This window comes from Charadrius vociferus, unplaced genomic scaffold (genome assembly GCF_000708025.1).
Source record: "Charadrius vociferus isolate BGI_N301 unplaced genomic scaffold, ASM70802v2 scaffold450, whole genome shotgun sequence".
Classification (NCBI taxonomy): Eukaryota; Metazoa; Chordata; class Aves; order Charadriiformes; family Charadriidae; genus Charadrius; species Charadrius vociferus.
The window spans coordinates 400,876-417,357 of NW_009646931.1; the positions used below are offsets into that span (position 1 = coordinate 400,876).

The 16,482-nt window shown below is 38.8% G+C and overlaps 1 protein-coding gene across 1 annotated transcript in view; it reads left to right on the forward strand.

Annotated features, from left to right (window-relative positions):
• Window positions 1-16,482, forward strand: part of OXCT1 (3-oxoacid CoA transferase 1) — a 93,669-nt gene that overhangs the window by 24,549 nt on the left and 52,638 nt on the right. Inside the window, exons 4-7 of the mRNA XM_009894704.1 lie at window positions 735-870; window positions 3,028-3,177; window positions 5,341-5,447; window positions 10,131-10,191. Of these exons, the coding sequence (XP_009893006.1) occupies window positions 735-870; window positions 3,028-3,177; window positions 5,341-5,447; window positions 10,131-10,191 (454 nt within the window). The remainder of the gene's footprint in view (window positions 1-734; window positions 871-3,027; window positions 3,178-5,340; window positions 5,448-10,130; window positions 10,192-16,482) is intronic.

Consider the following 16,482-nt stretch of genomic DNA (forward strand, 5'->3'; position numbering starts at 1 on the left):
AGGGTGACAAACATCACAAAAATGCTAAAGACTAATAGAGTAATGTTGCATGTTACCTTTGGTATTCAGTTTAAGCTGATATAACGACACAGACAAGAAAATCTTGACTGCAGTGTTAATGTCTTTTGCTGGAGTTGGCAATTTCTTAATAAGAAACTGAATTGTTTACTGTAATAAGAACATTTGAATTCAGTTATTATCTTCTCTTATGTACAAACCAGCACTATAAATGTGAATGTGCCTTTCTCCTTGGGCTGCTAAGCAATCACTTGCCTTTTTCCTGGGGAGCAAGAGTTTAAACAAAAAATAAGTCTTTGTTCACTCAAAGCCAGTTTGTGCCATGTGTGACTTTTTATTAATTACTAAGGCTTTTTAAAGGAGGAGATATGGAAGATAACACGACTTATTAAGCTGGTGTTTCACAGTATTTGGTGGTTTGGTGACACACCAGTGGTCTGGTGTTTGTAGCTGTTACATGTGAAATGTCTTTAAAATAAAGTTTTGGATGTATTCAATGCCTTGGTCTGAATATCTGCAGATAAGGTCTGAGCACTGGACCCCTAAATTTTAACTGTAGCTTTGATGTTCTCCCTTCTAAAAACTGGGGTTTGATTTTTGTCTCCAATTCCGTATGTCTAAAGTGGGGGGAGATAGTCATTGAAGTTTATCAAGTTCTTTGAATATAACAAAACTCTGTTATAAATGCTGAGTATTGTCTGACTCTTTCTACACAGTGTTGACAATTTTGGACTTGGTCTTCTGCTTCAGACTAAGCAGATAAAACGCATGGTGTCATCGTATGTTGGAGAGAACGCTGAATTTGAACGCCAGTATTTATCTGGTGAGCTTGAAGTTGAGCTTACACCTCAGGTAAGGAGTGTCTCTAAGAGACTGGTGATTTCTTTTCATTTAGAATACTGAGTAGGATAACGCTTAAGTGCTCTTATAAAAATATTTTGCAAATGTTTTGCCCGTGTGCAGATGTGCAGTGAAGACAGATGGCACATGCCATCTTAGGATCATGGGCTGTCACTGCAACTGGTCTGTTAACTGACTGGTTGTGTTGTGTGAATTCCTTTTATGGCTTATTACATTATATTCATATAATATATATGTTTATTTTATTGTATGATGTTTGTTTTTTGGTAGTTCCTCACAATTCTAGAAAAACACATGAAGTATGCTTACTACTGTGGTCCATATAAGGGGAAAGAAGTCGGGAGGGTTGCTGGATTCCTGTATTGGTGGCAGCTCCTGTGTGCTTTTGGGGATGTTGCGTGGGCAGTGTCTGCCACCTAGTGGGTAGGAATCAAATTATGAGATTTCAGTTCATTGTGAGACATAACTCTTTTGGGTTTGTTCATTAAATCTTAACTGAATTAATCTCTGCATAGTGTTATGAGCCAGTATTTACAACTTTGCTTTTTAGCACAATAGTTTTAACTAATTCAGCACCACGAAGCTACCCATAGCCTGAATGCAATGAGATCCTAAAATCGTGTGTCAGTCACATTATATTGAGATCTAGTTTTGTGAAATTAGTACTCTTAACTTCAAAGCCTGCAGCATCTTAGTGTCTGGTATTTCCAAAGGTGACACATAACCTTTGGTCTTTAAACAGCTACTGATTTAAGTCTCTGGGAAAAATAACAGTCTTAAATTTTTGTGGAGAAGAGAGTCTTGGGCTCAATCTCCTGGGAATGTCTCTTAGAATCCCAGAGATGGGCAGAAAAGCTCCTTTTATACCCAGTCAGCTGACATGGAAATAACCAGGCACTTGTCACTTTTCATGTTTTAAAAGTCGCAAATCTCATCTTGCTGTCACCTCACAATTTGTTTTTTCTTTCCTCCTACTTAATGTTCAATGGTTTCATCTAGAAGAACTTGAATTTCTTAGACATGTAATTGTCTTTATGGACTGCACAGACAAGCTGCCTAAATCCAGCATGAAAATTATGGGTATACAGTGTGCAATGCTAAACAATAAGGTGAATTAATGACTTGCTAGGAGCTGCGGGAATTTTAAGTATTTGTGTCAAGATAAACTAGCCTTTTGGAAAATGCTCTTCAAGTTTGGTATGACTTTAGGCAAAATGGGGAACTGTTGTGTCCTTGTTACATACAGTAAGTGAGAGGTCATGGTGAGGTGCTTGGCACACCGGACTTCATATCATTGCATGGTTTGCATCTGCCTCTTGCCACCGTTTTGTGAAACTACCAGAAGCTACTGTGTTTCTTGAAGGATAATTGGGGAAAATGCAACCTATGTTTTGGAGGCCGTCAAGGTAGATAATTGACCATGACGGTCTTGTCTTGCTTTGAATACAGAAAAACATATTAAAAAAAATTGGGGTAGTAATGAAAAACAGACAGACATGTCTTTGGCAGTAAATCTGTAGTTAGTGCTGATGAGGAGTTTGGGCTGTTAATATCTGTGGTACAGCTGGATATAGAGCAGAACGCAGATGGGGTCAAATAGAGTAGAAATGCTGTTCTGTCAGCTTCTTGGTAATCTTAGCATGGGCATCCCAGATCACTGGACTTCCTCTTCCGTTCTCGATATGCTATGCATGACTCTTTCAACTTGGAGTAAGGTATGAAGTTTTTCTCAAAGTGTTGGAGAATGAAACATATGTATGTAGGACTGTTATAAACGAGAAACCTTCCAGCATATGTAGCCAAGTGGGAAAGAGAAAAAGAACATGGTACTCTTCTCAGAGTAATGGATTGGGAAACAGGCTGAAGGAGAGGAGGCACAGCAAAGTGCTGGGGCTTGGGAGTTGACTAGGAGTTGTGTGAGGGTGTGCTCTTGAGCAATTCATGGCCATATGTAAGGTACTTCTTGCCATATCCAGTACCAGTCCCACAAAGGGGACATAAAATGGGAGGAAGAAATGTGATGGTCTGCTGAGTTCAGAAGGAAAAGCTCCAAATGACAGGATATAACAATAAGTTCTTGCAAGCCATTGATCAAAGTTGGATTTGTTCTTCCCAAATGACTAGTTCTTAAATGTGTTTTTCCCATAGGGTACGCTTGCCGAACGTATTAGAGCAGGAGGAGCAGGAATCCCAGCATTTTACACCAGTACTGGCTATGGAACGCTCGTGCAGGAAGGGGGTGCACCTATCAAATACAATAAAGATGGCACCATTGCCATTGCTAGCCAGCCAAGAGAGGTAAGATGTCAATTTGTTATTAGGAAGCCTTCTGGTTTGAAAACAGGATTTATTTCACGTTTCAAAGCTAAACAGTAGTTTAAGCATCTCCTGACCGAGTTTAACCTTGGTATATTGGATTAAGAGGATGGCTCTGGTACTAGACACATTAGTTTTCCTCACACTGCTCACTTCTGTCCTCTGTGATGTGTTAGAATAGTTTTTACAGCTTTAGGGTGACTTAGCATCAAGAACTGGTCAAGTGAAAACCTGTCTTGCTGAGTCACTCTTCACTTGACAGTTCTCCGACCAAGTTTGCTGTGTATTGAAACAAAATCTTATACCAGGGCACTGCAGTGCACAGTACAGATTCAGAACAACCTCCTGTTAGTGGAGCAGGTGCTCCTTAAATACTGTAGTATGGAGCAACCAGCCCTCGAGCTGTACATGAAGCTTCAGCATTAGAAGGGATGGGACATTTTCCCGTTAAACAGGGAAGAGCTCAGTTGACACAAACTTTTCATTTGCCAACAGTTGAGATGCAATTCAGTCTGAGTATTTGAAATTGCAAAGAATTAAGTGTAGCTTCCAGGTGAGAAACAAGGGCTTCACATTGAAATTGGATGTAGAATCTGGAGAAGGGAAGAGACTTCTCAGTGCCATAACTGTACTTGAGGAAATGGATGGGGTTAATGCTGTATGTCCCAATTAGGCTGCAAACGGCATTAAATTCTACCTCAAGAATGTCCCTGGGGTAAAGGTAATTTTCCCCCCTCTATGTTTTTGTGCATTTCATACATGGCTATTTTCAGTATATAATCATTAACCTTGGTTTTTTTTTTTCCCCCTTAATTTTCTTACTGAGTATGTTATTATGATTTTTTACCATTTGAAGGAATATTTTGTTTATTAAATAGCTTATAATTTTGATAACATTTTTCTACTTTTAACATTTGTGGACAAGTCTCTCTTATTCTCCTCAGTCTTCTGGGGGGATAGTAACACAGCTAGCATGATGTGATCAAACCCATTCTGCAAATCCATTTTGAATGTGTCATTTTGTAAAAGCTCAGATCTCCTTTTACAGGACCGAAAAACTGACTTCTGATACACTTTTGTGATACTTCCTCCCCCTCTTAGAAATTTTAAATAGCTCTCAAGTAGTATTTTTGTATACTCTAACCTTCTACATTGTTAAGAGAAATGCTGTTTCATGTTTCTACATAGGATTAAAATATGAGCTGTTTGTCAGTTACATATTCTGGCTTCAGGCACAGTATCATTACAAATATTGATCATGATGCAAAGAAAACAAAATGATATTCAAACTATCAGATGAAGTGATTTGAGTTCCCTGTCTCAAATCTGCTTCATTTTAGATTTGGGGTTTTTGGTGGTGGGCAGTGATTATGAATTCATTCATCAGTTCCTTTACAGAATCACAGAATCACAGAATTTTCAGAGTTGGAAGGACCTCTAGAGATCATCTAGTCCAACTCCCCTGCCAAAGCAGGATTGCCCAGAGCACATTACTCAGGACTGCATCCAGGCGGGTCTTGAAAATCTCCAGAGAAGGGGACTCCACAGCCTCCCTGGGCAGCCTGTGCCACTGCTCTGTCACCCGAACTGTAAAGAAGTTTTTTCGTGTGTTGGAACGGAACTTCCTATGTTCCAACTTGCACCCATTGCCCCTCGTCCTGTCACTGGGAACCACCGAGAAGAGTGTGGCTCCCTCCTCCTTCAACCTACCGTTTAGATATTTGTAAGTAGTAATAAGGTCTCCCCTCAGCCTTCTTTTCTCCAGGCTAAAGAGTCCCAGCTCTCTCAGCCTTTCTTCATAAGGGAGATGCTCCAATCCCTCAATCATTTAGCACTTCAGTTTTTGGTGAGCTGGTAGCTGTGTAGAAAAAAGCATGTCTAATTCCAGTAGGTGGAGCAGCAGAAAAAAAAATTCTCATTCTGTTTCACTAAACAGACGCTATGATAAAACTGGGGTTTACAGCCTTTCCGTGCTTCTCTGTTATTATACAATTGAGCTACAGTTTTTCAGAAAAAACTTCATGTAGTACAAAAAGAAGTCTAAATATAACAGACTAATATAACAGTAAAATTAACCACATAAAATAAGTATTTCATCGGAGATCTGTTGGAAGAAACATCTCAATAGTGTACTTTTCTCTGTAGGTGCGAGAGTTTGATGGCCGTCACTTTATTCTGGAGAAGTCGATTACAGGAGATTTTGCTCTTGTGAAGGCATGGAAGGCTGATCGTGCAGGAAACATAATTTTCAGGTATGACTTGTTTACCAGTGGGAAAAGATTCTTTAATGGCTTAGATAATGAAAGAGAAAGAGAATCCTGTCCCCTGTGTGATGGCAAAATAATGTTTTACTGATTTCACTTTCTTTCATGTTGCATTTCCCTACTGTCAAATTATACTGCTATAAAAAACAAAATATAATTGCTTTTCTAATGACTTTTGAGAATTCAAACATAGCTGTGAAATAAAACATTAGTAGTTAAAAATGAGACATGGCAGAAAGTCATTATGATGGCTGTCGATAAATATAGTCACATTCTGTTCACTTTAATTTTCATGTTAGTTTGGGTCCTTGTCCTTGTGTGGTTGAAGGCTGACCCAAGAAATGCATGTTCATGTATGTCAGAAGCGAAGGGAGCTGAGTCAGTTTCCTGGCCAGTCAGGGATGGGAGAACTTGATTCTATCCCCAGAAAAGTATGTTTAAAGTTGATTTGGCCTCAGTGGTGTCGGGAGAGGCATCATATGAATTTAAACATCTTTTATAGTGAAAAGTTTGGGTGTTGCACTAATGATGACATCATTTATTTGAGTTGCTCTGGTTTGTCCTGAACTGAAGGAGGAGAGTTTTGCGTATGTTTAATGTCTGGTTTTTATTTGTTTATTTTGTGGCTGTCAGATGAAAAGGTAAGTGTTATGGTAATCGGTTGCAGTTTACTTCAAGAAGATGCTGAATGATGCAGTCTGTCTTTGTATGTATTGAAACAAAGAAAGAGCAGCTGAAAAATATGCAGATAAAATAATACTGATAAAGTAATGCTTTATTGTGTGTATATGTATATATACACATGTATTCACACAATTTTTTTATCTATATATCTTCTAGATCTAATAATAATACTAAAATACTTGAAAGTTTAAAAGTTAAAAAAAGTTAAAAAAAAAAAATTATTTTACCCAACTCCTGACGTCCTGGTTTGCCCACTGGCAAGACAAGATGGTTTATATTTGAAAACTGAACTTTCATGTGTGTGCACATGAATTTGATGACTGCTAGACTGCTTTTCTTAGGCTCTGGAACATGGAATACAGGAAACCATCTTCCCCCTTGGACTTGTTTTTGTTTGATCTTGAGCCTCTACTGTCTGTGCTTTTACCCTGTATCTATCTACTGATGCTTACTTACCTCTGAAAAATTCCTTCATTCTCCACAGAAGCAGACTGGTTACGTTCTCCCTTTCCCCCCTCCTCTTCCTTTATGTCCTGTGATCTCTCTTTATGCCTTTCCTTCTCCCTCCTGTTCCTTGGAGAAGTCTTCATATGTCTCCCACATCCACACAGTGTGGTTGATACCAGATACTATTTCCATCTGGAGTGGAGGTCTAAAAATTTTGACTTCCCCTTTCAAGTGTGACTAATCAAAGACAGAAACATCGTCATCCCGTGTCTTTTTCCATGTAGAGTATTGCTGGCTTAAAAGAATTTGCTCATAAAAGCAGTGACCCTTTCGGGTTTTGGATGAGACACAGATTACCTTGTGGTCTACAACAGGGAAACGTAGGCCCATCTCAGAGCCTGTGGGAGACAACAAACGAGGAAATTGAGATTAGAACATAACAATGTTCTGTGATCTACAGGATGAAAAGGAAAATGTTTTTTTGACGTCATGCTACATACTGAGTATGTATTCACTGCCAGTGGGACCCTTCCATACTTTTTTTATTATGTGATTTCTGGTTTTGTTTCCTGAGGTATGCCTGGATAAACATAGGCTCTGTGTTTACTCACATTTGCCACCACTTCCACAGTAGTGTGCACTATTCATGGTGTTTCCCATGAGTCTGGTATCTGTGGAGCCAACAGGAATGGAGTAAGTGTCTGCCAAACTGTTAATCACCCTCACGCTAAGACCTTTTTTAAATCTGTAGGTGTATTTTAGGTAGACTTATTTGGACCACGCACCAGCATTTTTTTTTTGTCTGTCCTCATATACGAATCTCTACTGTATCTTAGGGATCCGGAAGGGCACCAGCTCATTTAGAAAGCATTTTTTTTAATAGGATTTTATTCATGATACTTCGTGTCCCCTAGTGCTTTTGTTCCATACAGCATGCTGTGGCTGCTTTCCTTCCAGGGATCTTTATGCTGACTGGACGATTTGGCACCACAGCTTTTGCCTAATAAGACCTGTGTCTTGCCCAGTAGATAGTAATTCTTAGGTATAGTACACCATTACCAAGACAAATAATCTCAGACTCTGTCATATATAATGAAATAATCCTACCTTGTTCCTCTGCTACCTGAAAGGATGCATATATGAGCATTTTGCTTTGTTAGTCTGATGCAGGTACTAGTTGTACTTAGCAGAACAAAGAGTCTCCAGGTCTTAAGCTCCCTCGGAGCTTTGCTTGTTACGGACAACAGCAGAGAGTACCAATACTTTTTGTGGGTATTCTACCTCCTTTGGCTCCCCTCCCTTTTCATCTGGTACCATTCTGCTTTGGAGTTGTTCTAGCCCAATATACTGTCACTTTACAAGCAGAGGTGTGGTTTGGTGCTGAAGAAAGTACACTCTTGACAGAAGAGATAATCTGAATCAGGGCCCCTGCTGTCACATACAGTCATGTCAGGTAATCTCTTCATGCTTCAAGTGGTTCTGCAATATGTAAATGCAGATCATATCTGAGGTGTCCCTTCATCTCTGTACCATTAGGTACGTAGTGGATGTAGTTCATTGGTTTAGTTGTCTATGACCTAGTCTGTTATCTTTTGCCTTTGGGAGCAAAGCTGTTGTCATGCCTTTGGGTCAGCTTAGGAATCCATCACTAGAACAATGGACTTTGTGGACGTTGCTTAGTCTAGATGTCCAGAAAGCTATCTTAAAGTAAAAAGGCAAACTTGGCTAGCTATTTTCTGGATTCCGTACTCCAAAAACCTGAACATTATTCTGTGTTGGAAAATAAATATAATATGGTTTCTGTTTTTTCTTCTTCTGGATGATGAGTTCTTTAGAAATAAGACCTTTGATGTTGTAAAAGACTGCTGCTTCTGAAACAACTTTACTAACCCGAGAACATTCTAAATTGCATAAGCTTTTATAAACAGGGTCAGAATTTCCTTAATTTGACATTGAAATGTTTTCTTCTAATGCTTTCCTATGTAAAAATAATTTTATATCAGTTTTGTTTTCTGGCACACCAGCGGCTACAATCTTGAGAAAGTATTTGCCTCAGAAAAGTTGTCAGTTGGGATGAAATACTGAATTCTTTGTTTCCACATCTGCCTTGGCCCATCTGTATCCGTTACCCTGCTGTCTGAATTCAGCTTTTGTAACTCTGTTTTTCTTCTCATTTTCTACTCTACCTAGTTTAGGGTAGTTTTCCCTGAATCACTACTAGCTAGTACTGTGTTCATGCACTTGGCCAAGAATATGAATTCAGATTTTTTTTTTTTTTTTTTCTCATGCTGTCCTCTTCTTACATACTTTTGTGTTTACACAGCCACAGAGGAGACCCACGGACAAAAGATATTGTCTCTTCTTCTGTTAGAGGCTGCACAGCTGCTGTGTATTGCCAATAAAACAAAATTTCCCCAAAATATGTCACTTTGGGTATAGCTTTGATTCTGTAGGTTTTCGCACTAGAAATCCTGTTAAAACTGCATGGTAATCTCAGATTTGACCATTTCAATTTCCTACCTCCCCCAAAGCCACTAGGTGGCAGCAGCATCCCAAAGTTCAGCATGGCTACAGCGCTAGGCATGGTTATCGCAAAAAAGGGTGACGAAAGGAAGCAGCATTGTGAAATAAGGATGGTCAGAAAAAAAATGCGTCTGTGGAAAGGGGACGGGGGGAAAGGAGGTTTTGACTTGTTTTGAACCCTAGTTTCATGTATGTTGATGAAAATTTTTCAAGAATTCTACTTTTTAAAAGAGCAAAATGCTGAGGCGCTATCAGTGGAGCCCCACTAAAGTGTACATTGTTTCTCTTAAATATTATGCCATGCAGTTTTGTTTGCTTTCTAAAAAATACAGACAGGGACTGACGCAGGTCCCTTGTTTTTCCTTGTGCCTACTAGAATCTGGGTGCAGATCCCAGCATGGTTATGCATACTTTTATTCCCTAGTGATTCTTTTTTCTTGTTACAGAAATACTGCATGGGAATACTTAGGATGAATGCCAGAGTCTTGCAGTGGGTGCCAGAACTGGCACAGCTTTTTTAATCAAGAGAATTGGATTAAATTTACTACTGTGCAAAGTGTTAGCAAAGTGTTAGTTCTGAATTATGAAGGCATATGTGGGACCTGAGAGGTTGTTAGGCTTGTGCTGATCCCCCTGTGGAGATTAATTTTATTCTTTGTGCAGTGAAATAATGGGAAGGTACATTGTAGAAAGCCCAGCTTGCTGCTGCTCTTGGATGTAATAAATGAAGATATCAGTAGCATACCCAATTTCAATTAAACAATGTGCTGATTAAAAGTCAAAAGAGCTGTAATAAGTATTTTCTAATGTAGCAAAATATGATTTAATTTCATATGCATCTAGCACAATTCCGTAGTACTTTTTCTTCCCTCCTATTTTTTATTAATCCTCTAGCTACTTGGCAAAAAGATTTGTGATGTTTATGTTACAGAGATACTTGTAGTAGCTCATCTCTGAAAAATCTTTCCTCATACTATTACAGCTTTTAATATTTATTAATTTTATTTTCTTTCACAGGAAAACTGCAAGAAACTTCAACCAACCTATGTGCAAAGCTGCCAAGACAACTGTGGTAGAGGTAGGGAATTGAAACATAGTAAGCCCTACACCCCGTGTAGTCAACAAACCCCTTTGTTTTGCATGGTACAGAGTTTTCCTTTTCTTGACTTATTGGGGGGATTTCATACCAGGGACCAGTGGTCTAACCTGTCTCTTTGGATTGCCTACTCTTAACTCTATGCTCTGTTTTAGTGATTAGTTCACCGTGGTTACTCAGTTTATTACTGTTCATCTGATCCTGGACAGGGCTTCATGTTCACTGCGATCAGGCTTTGAAAGGGAAACATGGCAACAGTCTTCAGATTTGTTAAATAAAATATGGATGAAGGAAGAAATGGTAGGCTTAGGCTGTGCTTGAGAAGGTTCATGTAAGACCTCATGCAAAACTTCCTGATAATAAGGATAAATGCATAATAACATAGACTGGGCAAATTGTCGAGCTGTCATGGTTATGATCTCTGAAATTTAATAAATTACATAAATATCAGTCCAAAATGAGATACAGACATTTGGTTATGCCTTGAGAAAGAGGATGGACTATGTGATGTAGGAGTTTCTTTCAATCTTTTTGTCCTTTTTCCTTGTCTAAAACGATAACGTTTAAAAACATGGAGCAGCCTACACTGGAAATATATTGGTGACTGGAGAGTTGCTAAGGCATAGCAATATCTAAAAACAGACTACTATATTAGCTTTTTCGTTGCTCTGTGGTAAGTTTTTTTTATATACCTAACAGAAGCTAAATATGGTTGGACAGTAAGATCAAGATACACTCTTCTAGGCTATTTCTAGTAAATTCTAAATGGAAGAAGCTTGTGTTTCTTCAGGATTTTTGTTTTGGTTTGTTTTTTTGTTTGGAGCTTGGGTTTTCTTTTGAATTTTGGGGTTTTTTTTTGGTAAAATCTTATCTGGAAAATATATTTGTTATATAATACATTTGTGAACTTGAGTTATTTCTTTGTGTATTACAGAACTATGGCAAAAAATACCATAGAATTTGTCATACAACTTACAGTGACAGTTCAGCAACAGTACATGAACTTTCATAGTTGATTTTCATGAAAGGTTTAAAATATTTTTCCATTTAAAAATGAAATAAAGAATCTTTCATCATTCCCCTTCCTTCCAGTCACTTGCCCTTCATACTTTGTTCAGTCTGTCATTTAGAGAATTTAAGTAGATCAAAGCCTTCCACCTACCTTCCATCTCATTCTCTCTTTCTGCTCTTCTATCCATGTGTAGTAGGGTAGAATTTTCCTGTCAGTGAGCAGCAATTATGTGATATCCTTCTTGCTATATAATTCCACTTAATGGTCTTTAGTAGATCTGCTGTGAACTGTGTCCATCGTGAGTCTTGTTGCATTTTCAATACCATTTAAAAACTGACAAGCTTTTGGCAAGATGGCACATTAGTATTACTTTACAACTCTAGTTTTTTATGGACAAATTAATGGGGGAAGGGACATAATGAAAGGTTTAGGACAGATGGATATTTTGAGCCAAATGCAATGGCTCATTGGCTTAACTTTTATGTGTCTTTCTTCCAAAGTGGAATTCAGAATGTTGTATTTGGATTTAAGAGTTCAAACTCAGTGAATTGGAAGGAGTTATCTCAATATGGCATCTAGTACATCCTTAGTAATGAGCCTGAAGGTGTCTAGAGCTCATCACTAGGGAACTGAGGCAACTGAAAAGAGTTTTGCCTGACTCCTTAGTTTACGTTGTTCAGGGCTGAAGGGTGAAATTCTCAATCCTACTTACAGAGAGAAGAAAAAAGTTTGTGTAGAGTAGTAATTCGGATACTCTCTCAGCAACAGGGATTTCTGAATTCTGGTATCTTTTCCCAGCTCTGTTTCTGTTTTTTGCCCACTGACCATTTAACTTAAGTAGACAGTCCTAGAAGTAGAGATTTGAAGTCATCTCTGCTCCTTTCCATCAAACTAGCAACAGGTCAGACTTGTCTTCAGAGTCATGCAGTGATTAATTTGGATTGGCAGAATTCTAGTTTCTCAATCTGGCCCTCCCATCCTGATCTTGGATGTGGAACTTTGTATCTGTTATGCAACTAGACTTAAGATGCCAACATCTGCTTGGCTAGCACAAAGCACCAAGCTGAGGCAGTAACTAGCAAAAATTAGAGGTATATCCCTCTGTGTTTCTGATTTTTGAGTTGTCGAAATTTTTCCTTTAAAATGAATGCTATCAATACACAGAAAGAGAGAGTTGTTGTTCCTTGTAGCAATTCTGATGCGCTATTTATTTCCCTTTTCTGCTTATTTGTAGACATCTAGTTTTATCCAGTCCTTTAGAAGCAATCTCTTTTTCAGGAACAGAACTTCATTTGTTAAAGTTCACCTTAGGAGGATGGGTGCTAGGCCATTTACTCATGTCACTATTAAGCTCAGTCAGTACGTTCAATCAGAGTATAACTTGAATTTTGGAAGATAGGTTTAATCAGAAAGTTCTTCTGCCTCGATGCAAACAAAACAAGAGATGGAAAACCCATCCTTCTGTTTGTGCTTGTTCCAGTGGTTAATCACTCTCACTTGTATAAATATGTCTCTTTACTTTAATTGGTTTGGCTTTAGGTTCCATCCAGTGCTTTTACTCGCTTCTGCTAGATTAAAAACCTTTCTGAAATGGGTTTTTCCTTCCCACTGAGTGACTTCTCAATGCTGTTGATATGATGAAAAGATTGAAGTCTTAATGATTCTAACTGTAAAACATTTTCTTCAGCTCCTCTATCCTTTTTATGTCCATCTCCTTCTTGCTCTGTTTTTTTCTGAAACTTCACAAATGTGACCAAATGTAGTGTCTTCAGCATTATAACACTGCTGTCACTTGAAAAGTAGAGTTACTCTTTGGTCTTGGTGTTTCCTTGTTTGCATACCTGTATGCTTTGCTGATCATTATACAGGGTGTCCTACAGCGTAAGTTACTTACACCTTGTTAATCTGTTTCTGTCATGCTTAAGGAAATGCGTAATCAGGATTTTCCAACATGCATTCTGTAAGTATGGCAGGTATTTCTTGATCACAGAGTCTAACTTTGCATTTTGTTATGAAACATGTTATATTTGAATAGACCCAGTTCGGATGTTGTGTCTGGTACTACTGCTTCCTCCTTAGGATTTATTATTTCACCAGTCTTTACCCAGATTTATTTTGTTTTGTGATCATTGATTAAAATATGGAGTGGCACTTGGCATAGTAAGATCCATACCAAAGGAAATCTAAACTGCTGGAAATCCAATCTCAAGGTACCTGTGAACTTGGTGAAAGTAGGAAGTGCACTGGGAATCAACTGCATTTGTTAGCCTGTCCTTCTAAGGTAACCTGAGGAGCTGTGAAATCTCCTGACATGCATGCACCGTAAATGACACTTTTTTCTTTAATGTATTAAAGCTGCTGTTCTCTAGTTAGAAGTCAGCGTGGCATTTTATGCTCTCTTAGCAGAAGTGCAGACAGACACTTAATTTTTGTAACAATTCAGAGGTGGGAGAACTTGGCAGCATTTGTGGATGTGGAGGATAAGAGTACAGACAAAAAAACCTCACCTCACAAACCCACAAAGTGTTGCTTGCTAGAGGCTTCTGAAGGAGGAGGAAGTCAGGCTGTACCGTTACCAGTTGTGTCTGTGGCACACAGCAGAGACTTGTTGATTTTTAAAATTTGCTTAGAACATGTTTCAGATTAAAGTGTCTGATGCTCAGCCTTGTTTATTTTGACTAGGCAAATGGTCAGAAGTAGCTGTTCAGTACTCTTTTAGGGATCAGAAATACATTGATTGTAAACATCTAATGAAATGCAAAAGGTGTTCACTGACCTGCACAAATATTTTGGACCACTACATGCATTTTTTTTGTTTATGTAAGTGATAGGAAGTAGAACCTGCTAATGTTCACAATAATAAAGATGTATGCTGAGAAACAGATAACTGCATGTAAAGATCCAGCTGCACCAAGTCCAGTGGAATTTCTGCTTTAATTTAAAGATGACCAGTATTAAGGGTCAGAGAGAAGTTTTCAACTGAATTGCATGATCCCTGTTATTTAGAGGGAAATCTTTGCAGAGAAAAATGTTAAATAATCCAGTATTGGCAGCATTAGTTAGTTTGGCTTTATCTATATGTGAAAGCAAAATGATGCAGGAGTTTATTTGGTTTTTAATTCTTCTACAGTGTTGCATTTAAATTAATTTTTCTACTCTTGTGCTTCGCTCTTCATCTTGCAGAACTTGCAGGAGTTAAGTATGCAGTCAGAGCTGTAGCTTTGTTTGGACGTGAGCCCTCACGCACGCACTCAGCCTGAGTCTTTCAGTTGAATTTCAGATCTATAAACACTTTCCTGCTCCTATTGCAAAGACATGAGTTTTGGGAAATCAGCTGATCTAAAAGGAACTCAGCAGTCACAAGTTATCGATGAGCTACCAGCCCTTGTAAAGGTGCAGAAGAAGGGCTTGCCATGTGAAGAAATGTGAGGGCTCACGTGGTCATATATGTGGTAACATTTCCAACACTCTGTTGAATGAAGGACACATCTGCTGAATTCAGCAGGTGGTCAGACAGACATGTTGAATTGAGTGATGGGAAATGAAATGTGTGGCATCTCAGAGTTACAGGGAGGCCTCCTGAATGTGTGCCGTGACTGCTAGGGCAAGGGCTGTGATACTAGGATGCTGCATAAGATGTGCATCTTCCGGTAGAGGCTCCTGTGAGCAGAGCCTCACCAAGAGGGGCAGCTTTTGGTGATGAGGCCTCTTTTTTTGGAGAGAATTGAGGCACCCCAAAGCCACAGGAAAAAACGTGGTGTGCCGTTGCCAGGTGTGGATGTCATGACAGCACGGGAGGGGTGAAAGGTGATACAGGCTTGGGCTTTTGCTGTCTGCTATGGAGGAGTACACAAACATCCATAACAGCCTGAAATGTCCATAAGCTGTCTGCTTTATTGCCATTGTTATTCTCTGCTGTGAGACCTACTGAATCCTTGTCCTTGGTGAAGCGGTTTGAGATCTCAGCCACTGCCGTGATGTAAGTGTTTGATAGTGCTAATAGTCAATATGTTTAGAAATATTTATTGACTGGCTGTTTGAATATCCAGTTTGAATAATTTTCTTGTTCAGATTGCAAAAGATGGCTAAATATATCTCCCTGTGTAAACAGCATTTCCACCTCAAATAATATCAAGGGAGGAAAAAAGAGAGTGTACTTTCTCATAAAAATGCATTAAATAAAAATCATTAAACCCTGCATTTTATCTCTGGTTGCCTAGTAACAACACAGCCACGTCAGTGAGTGCCATTATCTCAGGTACAATGAACTGCGCTGCACTAAGGGACAGAAGCAGACCGAAATAAGCTATTTGTATGCTGTTATCTGTGCTAAATCATGGCATTGTGTTTTATTGAGGAAACTGGAAAATGAACCTTTTTTTTTTTTGGATGTCTATTCCTCCAAGTGCTTTAACAATGGCAAAACTTTCCTCAGATGCATAGCTCAGTTCTGAGGAATTCTTCACGTCTTGTGCACTGTGACAGTTTACTGTAAAAAGCCTGTAAATACTATTTTAAAGTGGAAGAATAATCTAAAAGATGCCCCACCCATGGAAGTCGATACTGAACCCTGCTACAGGAAGCGGTTCTGCTTTTGGGATGAGCGCAGACTTTGCATTAGGATGTGATGCTGGGAAACAACAGATCTGGATTTGAGGCCAAGAAGGATACAGAATTGAGGTCCTTCTGTGTAAATGCTGTAATCACTGAGCTGCTGTGTTGCTATAGACTTTTTCAGTATTGTTTAATTGCTCAGTGATGACTCTGTGTGTGCTCAGGGGATGGTTGCTGAAGGGATGTCCCAGGGATCTGCAGTGGGGGAATGCTTTGTTTGAGTATCCCATTTGGCACAGGATGGACACTGGGATGCTTAATCCTGCCACCTTACCAGCAGCTTTTGTCACAAGTGACAGTAGAATTCTAGTTGTCATAATATATTAGTATAATATATGAAAATATATGTTACATATATAAATGTATATTATTAGTATAAGTATGGAAGTCTTAAACATCTAGGTGGTTAGTCAGGGCTTTTGACTGCATGACTGGATTTACATGCCTAGGTTTTGGTTAAATCCTGAATCAGAGATACTTTTGCATCTGAATTTAGATAACCCAATTGTAGACTGTAGACATTACAATATTACAACCTTAGATGAAATATTTGAATGAACACTTGTGGAAGAGTAACTATGAAATGCAAACTCATGGCCCTTAGAAAGCATAGAAAGGAAAACAGCAAAATACCAGGGATGCCTCTG